This window comes from Moschus berezovskii, chromosome 10 (genome assembly GCF_049115385.1).
Source record: "Moschus berezovskii isolate FMDL1 chromosome 10, NW_MosBer_1.0, whole genome shotgun sequence".
Lineage (NCBI taxonomy): Eukaryota > Metazoa > Chordata > Mammalia > Artiodactyla > Moschidae > Moschus > Moschus berezovskii.
In genome coordinates this window covers 92,001,932-92,023,450 of record NC_142469.1, presented here as the reverse complement: position 1 = coordinate 92,023,450, position 21,519 = coordinate 92,001,932, and the positions used below count along the sequence as shown (strand labels likewise).

At 43.6% G+C, this 21,519-nt stretch overlaps 1 protein-coding gene across 2 annotated transcripts in view; it reads right to left on the bottom strand.

The window, feature by feature from the left end:
• The window catches only part of SAMD5 (sterile alpha motif domain containing 5), an 85,241-nt gene extending 64,209 nt beyond the window's left edge, over positions 1–21,032 (bottom strand). For both annotated transcript variants that reach the window (XM_055433364.2, XM_055433363.2), the window contains exon 1: positions 20,362–21,032. In XM_055433364.2, the coding sequence (XP_055289339.1) occupies positions 20,362–20,826 (465 nt within the window). In that variant the 5' untranslated portion in view covers positions 20,827–21,032. The remainder of the gene's footprint in view (positions 1–20,361) is intronic.
• Between the last annotated feature and the right edge of the window lie 487 nt (positions 21,033–21,519).

The window sequence follows — 21,519 nt, the reverse complement described above, 5'->3', positions numbered from 1 at the left end:
GGCCACCTCATGCGAAGAGTTGACTCACTGGAAAAGACTCTGATGCTGGGAAAGGTTGGGGGCGGGAGGAGAAGGGGACGACCGAGAATGAGATGGCTGGATGGCATCACTGACTCTGTGGACATGAGTTTGAGTGTACTCCGGGAGTTGGTGATGGACAGGGAAGCCTGGCGTGCTGTAGTTCATGGGGTCGCGGAGAGTCAGACACGACTGAGCGACTGAACTGAACTGAACTGAACTGATAACTATATGAGAAAAGAATCTTAAAAAAAAATGAATATATGTATATGTATAACAATCACTGCTGTACGTCTAAAACTAACACATTGTAAATCAAACATACTCCAATAAATTATTTTTTTAATTTAAAAATAAAAATCTTTTAAAAAGTAACTTGTTGGGAGACAACGCTTATTACAACAGTAGCACTATGTACATGATCAAAATATTAATAAATCATTTCTCCCTAGAATGCACAGTTCTAAGAAAATCAGCTTTGTCTTGTTAGAGCCACATTTTTTGTTTGTGCTACTTTTTATTTGATTGTTTGGGATTTGGAACTAAAATAGGACTACCCACCAACTAAATGGCAACCCACTCCAGTGTTCTTGCCTGGAAAATTCCATAGACAGGGGAGACTGGTATGGGGTTGCAAAGAGTCTGACACGAGCGTGACTGAGCACACACTAACTAACTTGTTTACTAAAATGACTTCCAGTTGTTTCAGTACCCCACCTCAAACACCAAAAATGCCGTTACAGATGTTCAATACCTGTGTTGGAGGCTACAAAAGCAACTCAGAAGAAGTATTCCAAGAAAGAAGAGAATCACGGATTAAACGTCTGCTTCCCATAATACTTTGACTGTGTGGATCACAATAAACTGTGGAAAATTCTGAAAGAGATGGGAATACCAGACCACCTGACCTGCCTCTTGAGAAACCTGTATGCAGGTCAGGAAGCAACAGTCAGAACTGTACATGGAACAACAGACTGGTTCCAAATAGGAAAAGGAGTACGTCAGGGTTGTATATTGTCACCCTGCTTATTTAACTTCTATGCAGAGTACATCATGAGGAACGCTGGGCTGGAAGAAGCACAAGCTGGAATCAAGATTGCCGGGAGAAATATCAATAACCTCAGATATGCAGATGACACCACCCTTATGGCAGAAAGTGAAGAGGAACTCAAAAGCCTCTTGATGAAAGGGAAAGAGGAGAGTGAAAAGGTTGGCTTGAAGCTCAACATTCAGAAAACAAAGATCATGGCATCTGGTCCCATCACTTCATGGGAAATAGATGGGAAAACAGTGGAAACAGTGTCAGGCTTTATTTTTTGGGGTTCCAAAATCACTGTGGATGCTGATTGCAGCCATGAAATTAAAAGATGCTTACTCCTTGGAAGGAAAGTTATGACCAACCTAGATAGTATATTAAAAAGCAGAGACATTACTTTGCCAACAAAGGTCCGTCTAGCCAAGGCAATGGTTTTTCCCGTGGTCATGTATGGATGTGAGAGTTGGACTGTGAAGAAAGCTGATCGCCGAAAAATTGATGCTTTTGAACTGTGGTGTTGGAGAAGACTCTTGAGAGTCCCTTGGACTGCAAGGAGATCCAATCAGTCCATTCTAAAGGAGATCGATCCTGGGTGTTCATTGGAAGGACTGATGCTAAAGCTGAAACTCCAATACTTTGGCCACTTCATGCGATGAGTTGACTCACTGGAAAAGACTCTGATGCTGGGAGGGATTGGGGGCAGGAGGAGAAGGGGACGACCGAGAATGAGATGGCTGGATGGCATCACCGACTCTATGGACATGAGTTTGAGTGTACTCCGGGAGTTGGTGATGGACAGGGAGGCCTGGCATGCTGTGATTCATGGGGTTGCAAAGAGTCAGACATGACTGAGCAACTGAACTGAACTGAACTGATACTTTTTCTAAAAGAAGAAAAGTCCTGCATCTTAAGAACTTATCTTAAACTAAAATTGGGCTTCCCTTGTCGCTCAGTGGTTAAAGAATCTGCCTGTCAACACGGGAGACATGTGTTGGGTCCCTGATCAGATGCCACCTTCCATGGAGCAAATTAAGCCTGCTGGGCCAAAACTACAGAGTCACGTGCCCTACAGCCTCCACAACAAAAGAGGGAGCAAGCTCCATCATGCCCAGCTCTTTGCGACCCCAAGGACAGGCTCCTTTGTCCATGGGATTATCCAGGCAAGAATACTGGAGTGGGTTGTTATTTCCTTCTCCAGGGCATCTTCCTAACCCAGAGGTAGAACCCAAGTCTGTTGCATCTCCGACACTGGCAGGCTGATTCTTTACCTCTGCACCACTTGGGAAGTCCCACAACAACAGAAGCCACCGCAATGAGATGCCCAAACACCACAAAGAAGAGTAGCCCCCGCTCACCACAACTAGAAGAAAGTTCGTGAAGCAATGAAGACCCAGCACAGCCAAACATAATTAAAAAAAAGAAAGACAGAAACTAAATCACAAGTTATATATATAGCAAAGACAGTAATGCAGTAAAAACTGGAACTTCCCTAGTTGAGACTCTGTGCTCCCAATGCAGGGGGCCCGGGTTCAATCCCTGATTAGGGAACTAAATCCCACATGCCACAACTAAAGATCCCAGGTGCATGCAGCAACTAAGATCTGGCACAGCCAACTAAATAAATACTATTAAAAATACAGCAAAAACTCTTAAAAATCAGAACCAAAAAGAACTAGTATTTGCTGTGCAGAATATCTTGGACAGTAACATACACAGTTAGTGATGACTAATTGCTTCATCAGTGGATTAACACTGATGAAGATTAACATTCACGATTAACAGGGACTCTTGTCACCAAACCGATGTGATTTAATTTCTATATGACTCTCTTTCCAGTCTCCTTTGGCCAATCAGTATCTGTAAGGCATGTTGAAAGAATGAAGGCATTCTCTTTGTCTTATCAAACTCCCTACCCCACAAGTAGTCCTCATCTTCCTCACCGATAAAACAGGGACAGTACAAATAACATCACTCGCAGAGACCTGTGATGAGGACAAAATGCAATACTGTGATAAAGCATTCTTAACTAATGTAGACTGTTATCACGATTATTATCCTGCACGAAGGAGGTAGTTTAGTGAAGAAGTCCCCTCCTGATATGAAGAGGAAAATCAGACATATCCATGATTCATTCATATAAGGTTAGATCAGGAACGTATATGTGTTCAGTCTCTAGTCGTATCCATCTCCTTTTTGCAACCGTATGGACTGTAGCCCGCAGCTTTTCTGTCCATGGGATTTTCCAGGCAAGAATATTGGAGTGGGTTGCAATTTCCTCCCCCAGGGGATCTTCCCAACTCAGGGATTAAACCCACCTCTCTTGCCTGTATCCTCTGCCTTGGAAATGGATTCTTTACACTTGAGCCACCTGGAAAGCCCTTGAATCAAGAATACATCTAAATTTCACAATGAGTGAATCGAAGTACAGTGAAAGTGGTCATATTACAGGGTGAGCTCGCTGCTCTAGGAAGCTCTTGCTTTTTCAGTTTGCTTTCCTTCAAAAGAACACCTCTCCTACTTTTCCTACAAATCACTTGTAACATAATTCAGCATGTGCATCCCAAACAGCAATCTTGGGGGTGATATAGAAGATGATGCTTCCTGTCAGAGAGCAGGACTAATATGACTCAGCAGGTCAAGCGTGTCACTGTCACAGTGTTTTAATAAACGATTAGAAGATTCAATTCACCACTATTTTCAAGGTGAGTATATCAATATAAGGAACCATATTAACAGAGATAAACACATGGCCCAAACTGCTCTGCCAAGAAATGGCAGTAAAAAACTGATTTAAAATGACATGGCAATAAAACTCAAAGTTAATGTCACCAACCTAACTCCAACTCTCCACCACCTCTCTATAATGAAGTAGGTCTCAAAAGAATAAATTACTTTGCATACCCTTTGGCTCCACTCTAATCTATAATGGATGCAATATGCATATCTTGAATTATTCTTCTATTGTGCAAGCCTAAGCAAGCCGGAGATACAGGGGGTTTGTGGGACCCCAGACAGGAACTAATCCCATCTTTTCTTCAGATGCTTTACAAATGACGGTGACTAGAGCACTGACTTTGGATGCAATTAACAACTCATCGAATTTTTTTTTTCTTTCACATTTAGGTAGAGCCACTTTTCATCTTAACTGGATCCTGTAGTTAGCAAGTTCTAAGAATTACTCAGGGACTTCCCAGGTGGCTCAGCAGTAAAGAATCCATCAGCCAATGCAGGAGACACAGGAAACACAGGTTCAATCCCTGGGTTGGGCAGATTCCCTGGAGGAGGGCATGGCAACCCACTCCCGTATTCTTGCCTGGGAAATCACAAGGACAGTGGAGCCTGGTGGGCTACAGTCCATAGGGTTGCAAAGAGTCAGATACAACTGAGCGGCTGAACACACACACACAAAAATTACTCAACTTTTTTAATGTAAAATATTTCCCCTTCATAAAGACAATCTACCACTTTATTACTTTCTGGCCATGAAAATATGGCTAATACTTAAAGTAGTGCTACTTTTGTCAATCAAGAGTTTCCCAAGGAGAGCAGCAGTGTTTCATTCTGCGCTGATACATGGCTACTTTAAAGTGCCTATATGTTTACTGCATAATTGATGGCCAGCTTGGGAAGTGTTGGGTGCATCCATTTCTACAAACTAAGCTGAACACAGCAACTGAAGTAGCTGTTTCATCTAGAAACATACCATTCCTGTATCCCATCTTTAATATTTGCTTCAATGGCCTTTTAAAATGAAAGTCATTCTATTTGACCTTTCAACAAATGTTTAATTGTCAATCAAGGATTTGCTCCAATAATATTTCTTACAGAGTTCTCCAACTTTATCTTTATTACAAGTGGACTGTTGTTTCTCTGCAAAGCCAAACATTCAAATTAAAATGAACGCCACTTCAATTTCTTTTATAAGGGTTTTCTATTTAACATGGCATCTGGCAAGCAGCCCCATCTGTGCTTTCCACTAAAAGGTGTGGGGTGGGGTAGGGGCAGAAAGGGCGAAGACTAATTGATCAGGGAGTACAAGGTATGTGGGGGAAGTGGAAGAGTGGGAGGATGGAGGAGAAGAATATAATTCTAGAATCTGGGAGCAATTTCCTGAACTGCACATGGTGGAGGGGGGAGCCCATTTTGGCTGTGAAAACAGTAAAATCAATAAAGATTCAAGTTAACCCCTCACCCCCCTCAGAGTCTGCCCTCTGGTTCAAAGACAAAATGTCTCCACAAACCAGAAAGCTAAATCATTACTCACAACTCCGTGTCAGCTGCCTTTTGAGTAAGAAGAGTGTGGCGCTGGTCCCCCCTCACTGCTGTCACTGCCTTTCCTGCTGGTCTAGACAGAGAACTTCCAAAAGCTACTGGCAGAAGTCAACTGTAATAATATCATGACAACTGTCGCAGTGGTTACCAAACTGAAGGTAAATGTCAAACATCACGGTGAAAGGAAAGATACATAGCACAAAACAATGTGACAATAATCGGGGCGTGAGATCACAAAATTCCTCCTCTCATACTCAGGTGGCTTCGAAAGACATCACTTAAGGATGGTTTCACGTCAGGAAATCTGTTCATGCAATACATTACAGGGGTAAGCCCAAGAAGAAAAAGACTCTCCACTATTTTTAAGTTGCAAAAAAAGACATTTACTAGAATCGAATGTCCATTCCTAATAAAAAAAATGCCTACAAAATTACTAAAACCAAGATGCTCTTCAACATCACGAAGGATACCTTAAGCTGAGAGCCTGGCAAAATACTAATAAAATCCTTATAGCATGTCCATTAAAATTTGGAATAAGACAAAAACATTTACTTATCATTATTATTTAGCATTGCCATATAAACTCTAGCCAATGCAATAAGACCAGAACAGACAAATAAAAGCTATAATTCCTGTGAAGTAGGTGATAAAATTTTGTCTATATCAGATTACATATAAGGTTAGAACTTTATCTTATATCATGTCCCTAAATAAATTTAAGATGAATTAGAGAGTTTGATGTAAACCTGAAACCAAAGAAATTAACTGGAGATATCGGTAAACATTAACTGATTTTCAATAGAGAAGAAATGTAAGGGTAAAATAATCACAAATATTACAAGGATATTATGATAAAATATTATAAGGATAAAAGTAGTCATGAAAATAGAGATGGATTATATTTCTTCATTCAAAAAAAGAGAAAAACATAAAAAGCACATGGTAAATAGGGCAAAATATTTTCAACTGCTACACTGATAGTATAAAAGTTTTTCGAAATTATAAAAGAACAACCAGCCTCAACAGAATCACAAGGACATAAACTAATAATTTAAGATAAGTCTTCATATTAAGAATAACCTCATAATCATAAGGTTTTGTATTATACCACAAACATTAGCCAGATGTTTTGAGGAATTACTATCCGACAGTACTCTCTGAGGTGTTTCTCATATACTGTTTCTGTATTCAATACTCTTTAAAGAAGTGGGTGATCAATTCAATTAATCAATTCAGTCGCTCAGTCGTGACCGACTCTTTGCGACCCCATGAATCACAGCACGCCAGGCCTCCCTGTCCATCACCAACTCCCGGAGTTCACTCAAACTCATGTCCATCAGGTCGGTGATGACATCCAGCCATCTCATTCTCTCTTGTCCCCTTCTCCTCCCGCCCCCAATCTTTCCCAGCAATAGAGTCTTTTCCAGTAAGTCAACTCGTCGCATGAGGTGGCCAAGTATTGCAGTTTCAGCTTTAGCATCAGTCCTTCCAATGAACACCCAGAATCGATCTCCTTTAGAATGGACTGGTTGGATTGCCTTGCAGTCCAAGGGACTCTCAAGAGTCTTCTCCAACACCACAGTTCAAAAGCATCAATTCTTCGGTGATCAGCTTTCTTCACAGTCCAACTCTCACATCCATACATGACCACGGGATAAAACCATAGCCTTGATTAGACCAACCTTGGTTGGCAAAGTAATGTCTCTGCTTTTTAATATACTATCTAGGTTGGTCATAACTTTCCTTCCAAAGAGTAAGCTTCTTTTAATTTCCTGGCTGCAATCAGCATCCGCAGTGATTTTGGAGCCCAAAAAATAAAGCCTGACACTGTTTCCACTGTTTCCCCATCTATTTCCCATGAAGTGATGGGACCAGATGCCATGATCTTTGTTTTCTGAATGTTGAGATTCAAGCCAACATTTTCACTCTCCTCTTTCACTTTCATCAAGAGGCTTTTGAGTTCCTCTTCACTTTCTGCCATAAGGGTGGTGTCATCTGCATATCTGAGGTTATTGATATTTCTCCCGGCAATCTTGATTCCAGCTTGTGCTTCTTCCAGCCCAGCGTTCCTCATGATGTACTCTGCATAGAAGTTAAATAAGCAGGGTGACGATATACAACCTTGACGTACTCCTTTTCCTATTTGGAACCAGTCTGTTGTTCCATTTACAGTTCTGACTGTTGTTTCCTGACCTGCATACAGGTTTCTCAAGAGGCAGGTCAGGTGGTCTGGTATTCCCATCTCTTTCAGAATGTTCCACAGTTTATTGTGATCCACACAAAGGCTTTGGCATAGTCAATGAAGCAGAAATAGATGCTTTCTGGAACTCTCTTCCTTTCTCCATGATCCAGCAGATGTTGGCAATTTGATCGATGGTGCTTCTGCCTTTTCTAAAACCTGCTTGAACATCTGGGAGTTCACGGTTCACATATTGCTGAAGCCTGGCTTGGAGAATTTTGAGCATGACTTTACTAGCATGTGAGATGAGTGCAATTGGGCGGTAGTTTGAGCATTCTTTGGCATTGCATTTCTTTGGGATTGGAATGAAGACTGACCTTTTCCAGTCCTGTGGCCACTGCTGAGTTTTCCAAATTTGCTGGCATATTGAGTGCAGCACTTTCACAGCATCATCTTTCAGGATTTGAAATAGCTCAACTGGAATTCCATCACCTCCACTAGCTTTGTTCGTAGTGATGCTTTCTAAGGCCCACTTGACTTCACATTCCAAGATGTCTGGCTCTAGGTCAGTGATCACGCCATTGTGATTATCTTGGTCGTGAAGATCTTTTTTGTACAGTTCTTCCGTGTATTCTTGCCACCTCTTCTTAATATCTTCTGCTTCTGTTAGGTCCACACCATTTCTGTCCTTTATCGAGCCCATCTTTGCATGAAATGTTCCCTTGGTATCTCCAGATGGGGCAACTCTGTTTTAGAATGATTAAATAATTTGTCCAAGTAAATGGTTAAAAAAAAAAAAAGACTTTAAGTTGAATTCTAAGTCTGTATCCTCTATATTTCTTCAGTCTGAAAGAAACAACTAAAATTATTGATAAGGAAGAATACATAAGAGTTTAAAAATTTTGGCCATCCAAAAATAAATCATAAAATTCTAAGCTAAACCAATACTCTGAAAAACCTCTGCAACCTTTCTGCAACAATGATTATTTTCCTTAATATAAAAAGAATTCTTGCAAAGCAACTGGAAATGGTTTAAGACCAACAAAAAAAAATAGGCAAACACCATTAAAAAGCACTACATAATTATAAATATAAAAGCCACAAATACAAAATTATGTTGATTGGTAATCTGAGAAATATCATTCAAAGAATGATGAAATACTACTTCTCAAACATGACATTTTCACATAATAAAGAAATTAAATAATCAATAATAACATGGGTAAGGCTTCAACCCAATAAGAAAATGATTGAATTAATTATGGTGTTAAACTAAGATGGAATATGTCTTAGTATTAAAATCATCAAATGATATCTGCTAACACAAGAATAGCCTTATGCTTCTTCTTATCCAATACCAGATTTGTGCATGTGTACAAGACAGAAATTCTAATTCATGGGTGATTTTTAAAGAAATACACTATGAGTGTTAGAAATTGTACAGACCATTTTAAATTTCTTCTCAATCTGCTTCATGTTCTCCAAATTTTCTCAATTCAGTGTATTCACTTTTCAATCAGAAATATTTTAAAAATTGTATTAGAAATATGATGATTTATGCACTATCAATAAGAACACTTTAAATTTGTATAGTTCTTTTAGAATTTACAAAGTAACCTTATAAATATTATCCCATTTAATTCAAACTACAGTCTTTTGAGATATATACTGGCACCATTTAACAAAAAAATAACTTTTCTTAAACTAAAAAGATTATGTTTCTTTATGTCTTCCAAGGACAGAGCAGAGAGAGGGGCAGGCAAAGAAGGGCCCTTAAAAGAAAATGAAACTCTGAATTATGAGCATGCCCTAGAGAAACTCTAAACAATGTCAGTGATACAGCATTTCTCCCTGAAAAAATCTTTTGTTGGCTTAACTTCTAGCTGTCACAGTTATTGTCAAGTGATAATGGTATTACATTCACTTCAAACTAGCATCTTTTATTACCTGTCGTTTTACAAGCATTGTGTTCTACACGGGAGTTAATTCAGAGAACTCCTGGTTATATAACTGGCACCAGCCCACAAACTTGGTTATAAGAGTTTTTTTCTAAAATAAGTTGGTAAAAGTGGTCATGTCCCTCCCATGGCACTACATGAAAAAGTCAAACAGACTGAAAATAAACAATGATAGCACCATGATTTGTCAAAAAACAAAACTTGAAGAATTAGCTCAATTCTATTATTCTTATGTGACCACTTAAAGAGTTTTCATTTGTGTTGAAAAGTCAAAACAGGGAAACACAGTACAAACAGGTACAAACCACAAGGGGGTAGTATGTTAGTTTGGTTAAGTGCAAATTCTATTTCATAGATGAACTGGTTTTACTAAACTTGAATTCTTTAAAACTGAAATGCATTCCTTATTTTCATTGTTAACTGTTAAACAAAAAAAAAAAAATCAAGAAAATAAACACTGTGTATTATTCTCTGACTTGTACTTAAAACAATCTTGTCAAGTAGAGGTAGAGTGCTAAAAAAAATACAGGTGTCAAGTCAACAGGTTCATCTCCAGTCTCATTATAAGGTTATGCTCTAGGAAAAATACCTTAAAATCGGAATATCTGTTCATTAGGATTTTGGTGAAGAATACACACAAATTGTTTTTCTTGTCTTTTGAGCATGTTTCAAATGCAGTAGATCTTATTTTGTTAGTATTTATAACTTTATGGAAACATAATAGGAAGGTTTTAAGAGCTCATCAGACCATTTATTTCAATTAGAAGCGGTAATGAAATCTGTTTAAACTATTAGATATCACTTAGTCTCTATGCAAGACAGATTGTATACTTAATGCCTTCTGGCATGATCCACAATTCCTTGTCTTTAATACTTTTCATATTGACTGAAAACAAGGATTCTTTTCCTACTCCACCCAAACCTCCTCAAGCCCAAATCAGCAGTTTGATCTGAAATAGCATTTTTCATAAACCTTAGAAAATAACTGTTATAAACCTATAGCTCATGTGCCGGCAGTAGCATTAATAAGCCTTAGCTATAAGCCAAGGATTCGATGCTGTTTCCAGCTCTACACAGACTACGACCTTGAAAAGTGATAACTATCATGGTCCTGGATGTACCTGCCCTCACCATGGGCAATGTTCTTCCAAATGCCTTTCCTTTCCAAAAAATGACACACTGGACCACTATACTCATGAAATCACGCTGCTTGGACCTAGTAGGCAAGATGTAGCAACTACTCTAGATGTATCGGTAAGACTTCTGCATGTCAGAAAGTGGGAAATCTAACAAAAATTCAGGGGCTTTCTATCTAAATGCAACTCTCAGCAGTCCAGAGGTATGGGTTATACTGAGACATCCTATCTAAACTAAAGATGAGCTGTTCCATCTGGCCTCTCTGACAATCAAAGAAGGGGCACAGTGCCCCTTTGAATTCTGGAGAAAACCTATTCCCCTTCTGGATGTGCTGCTCCAGCCCTTTTACCAAAAGACCCCCCAAATCCATTAGTCTGAGTGGGACCCAGACCAAGGGATTCCCTGGTAGCTCAAACAGTAAAGAATCTGCCTGCAATGCAGAAGACCCGGGTTCGATCCTTGGTCAGGAAAATCCCCTGGAGAAAGGAATGGCGACTCCCTCCAGTATTCTTGCCTGGGAAATTCCATGGACAGAGGAGCCTGGTGGGCTACAGTCCACGAGGTCGTAAAGAGTCAAATTCAACTGAGCGACTGACACCTGCACTTTCAGAGCAAGGGAAGGCTGGGCACCAAGTCCAGGCTGCCATGCAGACAGCCTGGACATCTGGGCATATGCTCCAGCAGGTCGGCAGTGCCTGTCCTCTCAGTGGCAGGGAGAGATGCACTGTTTGGAGGTGCTTTGGGGAAACCTGTAGGTAAATCAGTGCACACCTTTAGGATCTTGGAACAAGACTCTACCAAACCTTAGTTTTGAACATCTAGCCTCCAGAACCAGCAGAGAATAAATTCCTGTTGTTTCACACATCTAGTTTGTGGGAGTTTATGATCACAGTCCCAAGAAATGGATAGAAATTTTGTTCTAATGAGTTCAAGGGTATTAGCTCATCTAATCACTTTAAGGACTACAGCCCACCAGGCTCCTCTGTCCATGCAATTATCCCAGCAAGAATACTGGAGTGGGTTGTCATTTCTTCCTCCAGTGGATCTTCCTGACCCAGGGTTTGAATCCACAACTCTTGAAGTTCCTGCACTGACAGGCAGATTCTTTGCCACTAGTGCCACTGTACAGGACCAATCACCTTAAGAGCATGAGTATTACTACTTTTTAGAGAGGGGCTTCCCAGTTAGCTCAGCTGGTAAAGAATCTGCCTTCAATGCAGGAGACACTGGTTCGATTCCTGGGTCAGGAAGATCCTCTGGAGAAGGGATAGGCTACCCACTCCAGTATTCTTGGGCTTCCCTGGTGGCTCAGACACTAAGGAACCTACTTGCTAATACAGGAGACGTAAGAGACTCAGGTTGGATTCCTGCATTGGGAAGATCCCCCAGGGGAGGGCATGGAAACCTACTCCAGTATTCTTGCTTGAGAATCCCACGGACAGAGGAGCCTGGCAGGTCAGTCCATGGAGTCACAAAGAGTCAGATACAACTGGGTGACTAAGCACACAGCAGAGAGAGGAGCCAAAGATGACCTTGCACGGGGCAGAGCTGGGACATGAACTCTGTAGTCTGGTTCTGAGCCTGTGCTCTTAACCACTAGACTATCATGTCAACAGAGGAGTAACAGGAACCCATAAGCCTCTCTCCCCTGGATGACCTCAGTGGGCTGCCATCACCATAGAAACCATGTCCTCTTAGTTTGGGAGCTCAGCTCTCTAACTAGACTCTCAGCACCCTGCTGTTGAAGGCAGGTTCTGTGTATCTGAGTATCTGACTGCCCAGTGTTCGACTTAAAGGCTCCCTGCAATGCCCACAAATATCCACTATTTCCTGGTAAGGGACTGATTTTGTTAATGGCAGACTGCCCAGGCTGCCACAATCCCGAGGGTGATCCCTTTCTTCAATTTTGCACCTTGGCACCCCACCTGCCTTACCCTGGTTCTGGCCCTGCTGCCATGCCAGTATCTTCTTTTCAAATGACCTGCAAGAATAGCACTTTAAGTCCTGTTCTTCTTTGATACTACTTAATGAAGAAAAAAAACATTTTGATTTTAAACTTCATCATCTCACTGGAGTCTCAACCACAGTTGATCTTTTTTTTTTTAACATCTGAAATAAACACAAGCATAAAATTCTCCAATCCTCGCTAACTTTTGGAAGTAATATTCAACTTTTACATGGTGCATCCATTCCATGTCAGGCAATGGGCTGGACCCTCAACATCAAGGTCCATTAAAGAGTAAACAGGAAGATGTCTGTCTAGTTCTCTACTATAAAGCTAAGGGCTTGGCACACGGCATTTGCTTAATGTTCATTAGTAGGGCGGGTGGATGGATTGATGGATGCATGGATGGCCGAGGGTCCACGGATGCTGAAACTCCACAGAAACTAAATTATGAGGAGCATGATGAAACGGGCAGCCCTGCCAGCACACAGCTCTTGTCTCCTTTCTCTCTCTTTTATCCACAGTATTCTTTTCAGGGAATAAAACCAACCAAACAAAAAAGCCTAGAAAGATCTTCTCTTGCCCAGATTGAGGATACTTGATGATATTGACTTGATTTGAAAAAACTGAAATTTGCCAACCTCCAGTCTGTCCAAAATAACTTCATAAAGGCAGAAATTCTTGGGAGAAGGGATATTTATTGTCATTTCAGCTTCTGCCAGGACCCAAGGCACAACTCCAAAGGACACAAGTCTATCTGTGCCAACCTCTCTCTTTCTAAATATTTCTTCTATATCCTTCACCCTGGTGCCAGATACAGGAGCCCTCATGCTACCTCCAAACACCTTCATCCCAAGCTATCTCTCCCAAACACCTATGAATAACCCTATTACCATGAAAGTCTGAGGCGTGAATGAAGTTTAACACTCCTATAGTATCATTAAGTAAGGTTATACTAACAGAAACAGCTCTAGTTGGTAGCGTGTGTTTAGGAGGTATTTTCCAGTGAAATCTATATACCTGGTCCATCTACGGTCTAACCGAGAGCCCCCTTCCACTTTCCCAAGTCTGCTAGAAAACAGGATACTTTCCTGTTTTCTACCATCCACATCTTCATGGCAAGTAGATGGGGAGACAATGGAAACAGTGAGAGACTATCTTCAAAATCACTGCAGATGGTGACTGCAGCTATGAAATTAAAAGATGCTTCCTCCTTGAAAGAAAAGCTATGACCAACCTAGGCAGCATATTAAAAAGCAGAGACATTACTTTGTCGACAAAAGTCCATCTAGTCAAAGGTATGGCTTTTCGAGTAGTCATGGATGGATGTGAGAGTAGGACTATAAAGAAAGCTGAGCGCCAAAGAACTGATGCTTTTGAACTGGGTTATTGGAGAAGACTCTTGAGAGACTCTTAGAGATTCAACCAGTTCATCCTAAAGGAAATCACCCTGGATATTCACTGGAAGGACTGATGCTGAAGCTGAAACTCCAATACTTTGGCACATTAATGTGATGAACTGACTCATTGGAAAAGACTCTGATGCTGGGAAAGATTGAAAGCAGGAGGAGAAGGCGACGACAGAGGATGAGGTGGTTGGATGGCATCACCGATTTGATGGACATGAGTTTGAGCAAGCTCTGGGAGTTGTTGACTGAAAGGGAAGCCTGGCATGCTGCAGTCCATGGGGTCGCAAAAAGTCAGACATGACTGAGCAACTGAACTGAACCATTCACAACTACCATGACCCCTATGCACAAGCATGGCCAAACTTACACAACACAACATCGTACATAGCTTATAACCTGCAGGACAAGCATATGAACAGTGAGCGTGGTTTCTATTCATGTTTACTTATATAGATCCTTTTAGCACTGTTCTATAACATTTCTATTTAGGCAAAGTTGCTTCCCTAGTGCCTCAGTAGTAAAGAATCTGCCTGCAACGCAGGAGACCCAGGTTCGATCCCTGGGTCAGGAAGATCCCCTAGAGGAGGGCATGGCAACCCACTCCAGTTTTCAGAGGAGCCTGGCAAGCTATAGTCCATGGGGTCACAAAGAGCTGGACACAACTGAAGCGACTAAGCAGAAGCAGTAGCATAAACACCAGATTCAAAACACCTAACATTTATCTATTAACACAACATTTGCCAAAACTCTCTAATCTCTCCATCTATCCCCTCACGGGTATCAAGTGGGCAGAGAGAGAAAGGAAGACTCTTCAATGTCACCCCAGCAAAGTTCCCAGTCTGCTCATCCATCCTTCCTCTCTACCCCTCTGCCACGGAGAAAGTATCTCCTCTCCCTTTGCTTCCAGTTCTCTGGACACAATGCCCTCCACTTCCTTGATCTCTTGGGTCATCTCCCTTCTCCCGTTATCTTCACAGGCTCCCTCTCCCTGACGTTCTCCCACCAACACCTAGACATGCTGTAGCTTCTCTCATCCTTGAAAAAAACACAAATCCACAAAACTCCTCGCTTGACCCAAATCCCCGCTTCTTCCTCCAGATGTAGCTTCAGTTCTATCTTCCCAGTCTGACTTCATTAAAAAGTTGTCTGCAGTACATCCGGACAATGGAATATGACTCAGCACTAAAAAGAAATGAGCTATCAAGCCATGAAAAGACCCAGAGGAATCATAAATGCCTATCGCTAATAAGTGAAAGAAACCAATCTGAAATGGCTACAGAACTCTTAACAATGTGATGTTCTGGAAAAGGCAAAACTATAGAGATAGCAAAAAAAAAAAAAAATCACTTGCCCTCAGGGGTTGGGAAAGAGAGGGATGAATGGGCAGAGTACAAAGGATTTTTAGGGCAGTGATACACTCGGCTTGATACCATAATGATGGCTATATGTCACTCAGTATACATTTGTCCAGAGCCACAGAATACATACCATCAACAGTGACCCCTAATGTAAAATCTGAACTTTGGGTACTTACAATGTACTAATGTAAGTTTATCCATCGTAACAAATGTACCACTTCTGGTGGGGGATACAGATAAGAGAGGCAACCATGCTTGTGTAGGGACAGGGGTATATAGGAAATCTCTGTACCATTCTCTCAGTTTTGCTGCGCTTTTAGAGACTTTCAGGATGGGCCAGTGGTTAAGACTTCACCTTCTAATTCAGGGCATATGAGTTTGACCCCTGATCGGAGAGCTAAGATCCCACATGCCTCATGGCCAAAAAAACCAAAGCATAAAACAGAATCAATATTGCATCCAGTTCAATAAAGACTTTAAAAATGGTCCACATAAAAGAATCTTATTTTAAAATCTTAAAAAAAAAAAAACCTGCTCTTTTAAAAAAATTAAGTCTTTTTAAAAAAAAAGTTGTTTGTGCTCCCCGTTTTTACTTCCTCTCGGTCCATCACTTTAACCTGCTATTTCAGAGGTCCCCGCTGACATGGCTGCTACTTCCCATGGATACACTTAGCTCTTATCCTGCTTGATCGCACTCTGACCTCCTGACCAATCCCTACTCCTTGAAGCAACACTGCTTCCAATGACTCACCCTTTCACTTCCCTCCAAGGTTCTTCATCCTCTGCCCATCTCTCAAATCCTGGTGTTCCCCAGGGTTCTGTCCAGGTCCCTTCTCTCTTCTCCCTCTACAGCTCACCCATACTTGTGGCTTCAACATGGGGACAACTCCCAAATCTGTATCTTTTGCCCCAGCATCTTTTCTCTGCTCCATAGCCGTATTTCTGTTAACTAGATAAATATGTACAAATATGCCTCTGGCATTGTACACTCAGTGTGTTTAAACCCGAAGGCAACATCTTTGTTTCTAAACTTGCTTTTCTCCTGGGTTCCCTACTCAGGAGAGGGCATCGCAACCCTAGACCGGAATTCTCTACCTGTCATCTCAACCTCCCTCCTCTCTCACCCTTGTCATTCAAACAGTCATCCAATCCTGGCTCACTTACCTCCTTGGCGCCTCCCGCTGTCGCCAAGCAGTCCAGGCTGCAGCACTTGTCTCCTGACAGTGCAACCTCATCCTAATCCTTTACTACATCTCTGGTCAGGATCCATCAATAGCTCCCCTCTTGAGATACAGTCCAGGTCCATTTAGGGCCAGCCCCCGCCTGTCTCCACCTCCTGCCCACTTCCTCCAAGCACTCTGTGCTCCAGCCAGACTGAATCCCTCTACATCCCCTCTGCCCTGCTGGATGGTGCCATCCTTCACTTTCTGACCCTTGCGCACACCATTCTCTCTGCCTAGAACACTTGTTCCCTTGAGGTCCCTCCTCTCCTTCAAGCTAACCCCTGCATCCTTCAGTTCTCAGACTAAAGACTGGTTCTAGAAAGCCTGTCATGATCCCACCTCCCCACAGACTAGATTGGAGGCCACGGTCCATGGATCATGTGCCTCCCATGAAAGCAATCAGCAGTTCTTATCACTGTTTGTCATTCTATTCTGTCTTCCCCACCAGATCCCAAGTTCCGTGAGGGCAAGGCCTAGTGCACTCTGCTTATTTCAGGAACCTGGAGCCTGGCAGAGCCTCCACAGAGAGAAGCTTGGTAAAGTATTGAGAAGGGGCTTCCCTGGTGGCTCAGATGGTAAAGCGTCTGCCTGCAATGAGGGAGACCTGGGTTCGAACCCTGGGTTGGGAAGATCCCCTGAAGAAGGGAACGGCAACCCATTCCAGTATTCTTGCCGGGAGAATCCCATGGACAGAGGACCCTGGTAGGCTACAGTCCATGCAGTCGCAAAGAGTCAGACATGCTTTATCTAATCCTTACTGTGTGAAAACATGTCCTCATTTCATGAAGGTAGAAAATCACCACAGTCAGAGAAGTTAAGGACAGGGTAAAGGAGGGAGTCATTCAATGTTTTTAGATTTTAAGCAGCGCTCTTTCCAAAGCTGTACTGCCTTTGGAAAACAAAGAGAAACTTACTTTTCTTACACTTTAACTGACCTAAATGAGGAAATTGACAACTGTTGATAAGATGTAATGAACACAGCACTGCAGCCGAGTTCCTGGTAACATTAACTGTTACTGAGGCAAATACCACAATCCTACAGTCCTTTCAAGTAATTCTTGGGGAAATTCTGAAACTTACTTTCTTCTGTAAGAGCTCACTCTTCATGCCTTGATCACCCTTGGTAAAATCTGCTTTCACACCATCTAATAATCTCACCACAGTACAAAAAAATTACAAGGATCAGCCATGCAGAGACTATAAAGGAGAGGTGAGGCCTCTCTAATAAGCAGAATTCCAAATGCATATAATAAACATTATATTTTCTGATCATGACAGAGCCAAGGAATCTGAAGAAATTAAAAATTGGATCACATTTTAAAGAGTAGTCCTAAACCTGTCTGTAAAGAAACAAGCTGCATCTGAAAACATCTTAAATAAACTAAAATCCAAAACTGGAAGAGATAATGGACACATAAGCAACAAATTCAGAATGACCAACATATCTGGCACTATACATGTGCATGCTCAGTTTGGACTATACTAATTATATTTTGGTTTCTAAGTATAATTATTTATAATTTAGCGTATGTTTTTCTTGCAAAAAATATATAAAGTAACAGAATTTTTTTACAATTAAGTTTGTCGACCACATTTTTCTGGCCCCCAGTTGGGAGTATCAATGGAAGAGGTACAAAAACATTCTGGCCCCATTTTATTCTTCAATTTGAGAAAGAGAATTACATATGTATAGAAAGTGAAAGAGGATATACTTTTATTATCAAACATTATTGTTATGGGATTGATATACAGAAGTTGACCAAAATTATTATTTACATGGAAAGCAAATCGTACTACAATGTAAGCTGAAATTTTCTTCAGTAAATTGCTCTTACTCAAATGTACTACCATATCATACTCTGATTTAGGCAGGAATGCACAGTCCAAAGCCGAAGCCCAGATACTCATGCCCTTAGAATCCTCCTCCACTTATCCTTTCTAGCTTCTAAGTTTGATATCTAGCCTGTCTTTTTAAGCATCAGAATCAAAATGTGCTACGTTCTACACATCAGCCTCGCCTACAGCTCATACTCTCCTCTGTCCTCCCAGCCCAGCGCCCAGCTCTCCTCCCGAAGAAGTGATACGAACTTGCTCTTGGCATCCCTTTCTGGCCAGGGCTTGACCTGTGCTCTCACCATGTGCCCAGGGCCTCACACTCTCTCAGCCCAAGCCCACCTCACTTCCTGGGCTGTTATCACAGGAGTCTGAGTGGCCTGAACTCCTCTGACCCTCTGTCTCCAAGAATGAGTGTTTATAACACACTGACAGTCAAAGTCACTATATATGCACTGTGTGGATCTCTAACTCTATATGCCTGAGAAAACTGCATTCTCCTCTTCATTGTACTATTTGGGGCACACATCAGAAACACAGAGTGGGTAACTGGAATACATGTTTAATTTGAGGCAAACTGTCCTTCAGACTTGCCCTCTTTACTGTCTTTACATACTTCTTATAAAACAAAAGTGTGCTCTTTGAAGATTATCTGAACTGCCTATCTGTCTTACAAGACAACATATGGGTAATATTAAACCTTCTCTTCCCCACTACCCTACATACTGTTGTCTGCTTTTTACAGAGCTTTCTTTGGAACTTCCTTGAATCCAGATATTATGGTCATCAGACTATAAAGCAATGCAAGCGCCCCAGACAAGCACACAACGTGTGGATTATCCGCCGGCCCTGTTCGCAGGCGGTGTTCACTCCTCGACAGCAGCAGCAGCCCCACCATCATTTCCCCGGGCTTCTCCCTGTCCTGACTTTCCCGCTTGAGGTGCTCCTTTTCCTACAATAAGCCCAGGCAGGCTTGAGGATTCCCTGTACTGTCTACTTCCTCCTTTCAAGTTAGGACCCCTCTACCTGGATGGCTGCAGAAGCCTAAGCTGAACAGTCTCAGCTGGAGGCCGAGCTCTAGAAAGAAATAAGACTTTCTGCGGTTAATCATTAAACACCCAAATCCCCAGTTCAGCCTTCCTCACACAGCGGCTGCCACAACTTCCCTGCTTCTTTCCAGGCTCCTTCCCTGGGGAATTCCTCACTGGTGACGGAAAATCTCACTTCTTTGGTTGTGCCCTCCTTTCCCACATTCGAACCCACTGAAACGTCGGTTGCACCTGCTTCATCTCATCTGAATTAATAATCAACCAAACTGGTGACCCAGCACAGAACGGAGCAGCGCACCTTCAGTGGCCCCAGGACCTCCAACGTCCTGATCACCCACTACCTCCCTCTACCTAAGTCGAAGGAACTTATCCCAAGTGGACGGATTTGGCTTTCTGTTAACTTTTCCCCTACACTGTTCAAGTCAGTCGTTCGCGTTCCAAATGTGCAGCAGTGCGGGATTCGACCGAATGGAATTGAGACCAACAGGGCATCAATTCTCACTCTTTTATGAAAAGAGCTGGCCAGTTTCCCTTGGCAGCTTCTCGAAAAGGCAAGGAAAAGAACGAGAAAATAGAAAGGTCGAGAACCATATGGGGTTTAACCATTCTTCTGGTACCCCTAGACCCAAAACTACACGGAGGCTATCAAGAACTGCCCGAGGCCCCCCTGGGGGAGCACCGAGCGTCCAGTTGCTGATCGAGACTACGCGGGAGACTTGGTCCTAGTGGAGAATGATTAACATCTGGGTGAGAGGTCCTGTCTTAACACCAGGGAAGAGGGAATAAAAAAGCGAAGACAGAAAGAACACAGAAAAGGATCCCAAACACCCGAAGCATCCTCGTCTTGCGTCGTCTCCCGGAATGGGCTGCCCCAAGCTAGAGCCGAGAGGCTGGGCGGGTCCCTCCCGCCGCGCGCCCCGCGCCTCCGGGCGGCGCCTCCTTACCTTGCGGGAGTACGGGGGCTTGCTCAGGTGGATGCCGTCGCGGACGAGCTTATCCCGGATCATGATCTTCAGCTTCAGTTTCGGGTAGCTCACCAGCTCCCTGCCGCGAGGGGCGGTCGTCTGGCCGCGGGGGTCCCCGCGGGGGCCCTGGTTCGGGCCGCCGCACGACTCCCCCAGGCGGCGGGTGGGGACGGCGAGCGGGGACGGCCCGGGTGGCGCGGGCGGCGGCTGCGGCTCCAGCGTGAAATAGAGGCCGGCGGCGGCGGCGTCCTGCTCGCGCAGCCGGCGCACGGCCTCCAGGATGCGGCGACGGTGCGCGGGCGCCAGCACCCCGATGGCGTCCAGGTCCGGGTCCCCGATCTGCTTGCACACCTCCAGGTCATCGTAGCCGTTATCCACGAAGGACTCGGCGTACTGCGGGAGCTGCAGCGCTTTCAGCCACTCGTAAACTATGTTGGTGCACATGGTGGCACCGGAACCCCACCGGCAAACAGCGTCCCGGTGCCCGAGCGGCACCAGTTCTGAGAACTTTTAATCCTCTTCCTCCAAAGGGGAACAAGAAATCTCGGTAAAGTTTTCCTTTTAAAGAGAAGGACAGGGCCGGAGACAGAAAGCCATCAGAAGCCTGAGGAGGGAGTAGCGGCAAAGCAGCAAAGTGAATTCCCCAAGCAACCCGGAGCTGGCAGGCACTGGCGGCTGGGCGAGCCGCTCCGCGCAGCCCCTGGATTCGCCGCCGCCGCCGCCGCCGCGGGGAGGGGCGCACCGCGGGCGCGCGAGGGGGCGGAGGCGGGCGGGGCCCGGGCACACCCCTCGGACCCGCGCGAGGTCAGCGGTGCCGGGCTCCGCCCCGGCCCTTCCTCAGCCGGGACGGGCCCCCGGCTGCGCGCCGCATCTCAGTCCCTGGCCGCCGCCGTGGGCGTCTGAATGCGCGCCCGGCGTTGGAGAGGCACCTCCTCCGCGCAGACCCGCGGCCGCCCAGGAGCGCCTATGTCTCCGCGAGTGCGAGTCACGGTTGTCCTCCTAGCGGGAAAGGGGGTGGTCTTCCAAACTACCGGGCTCCAGCGGCCGCCTTGGATGGCTTTTTACGTGTCTTTTTAATCCGTTTTCTCTAGCCCGTGGAAATCTCTGCGCTCACTTCTTCCCGAGCCTCTCTGACTC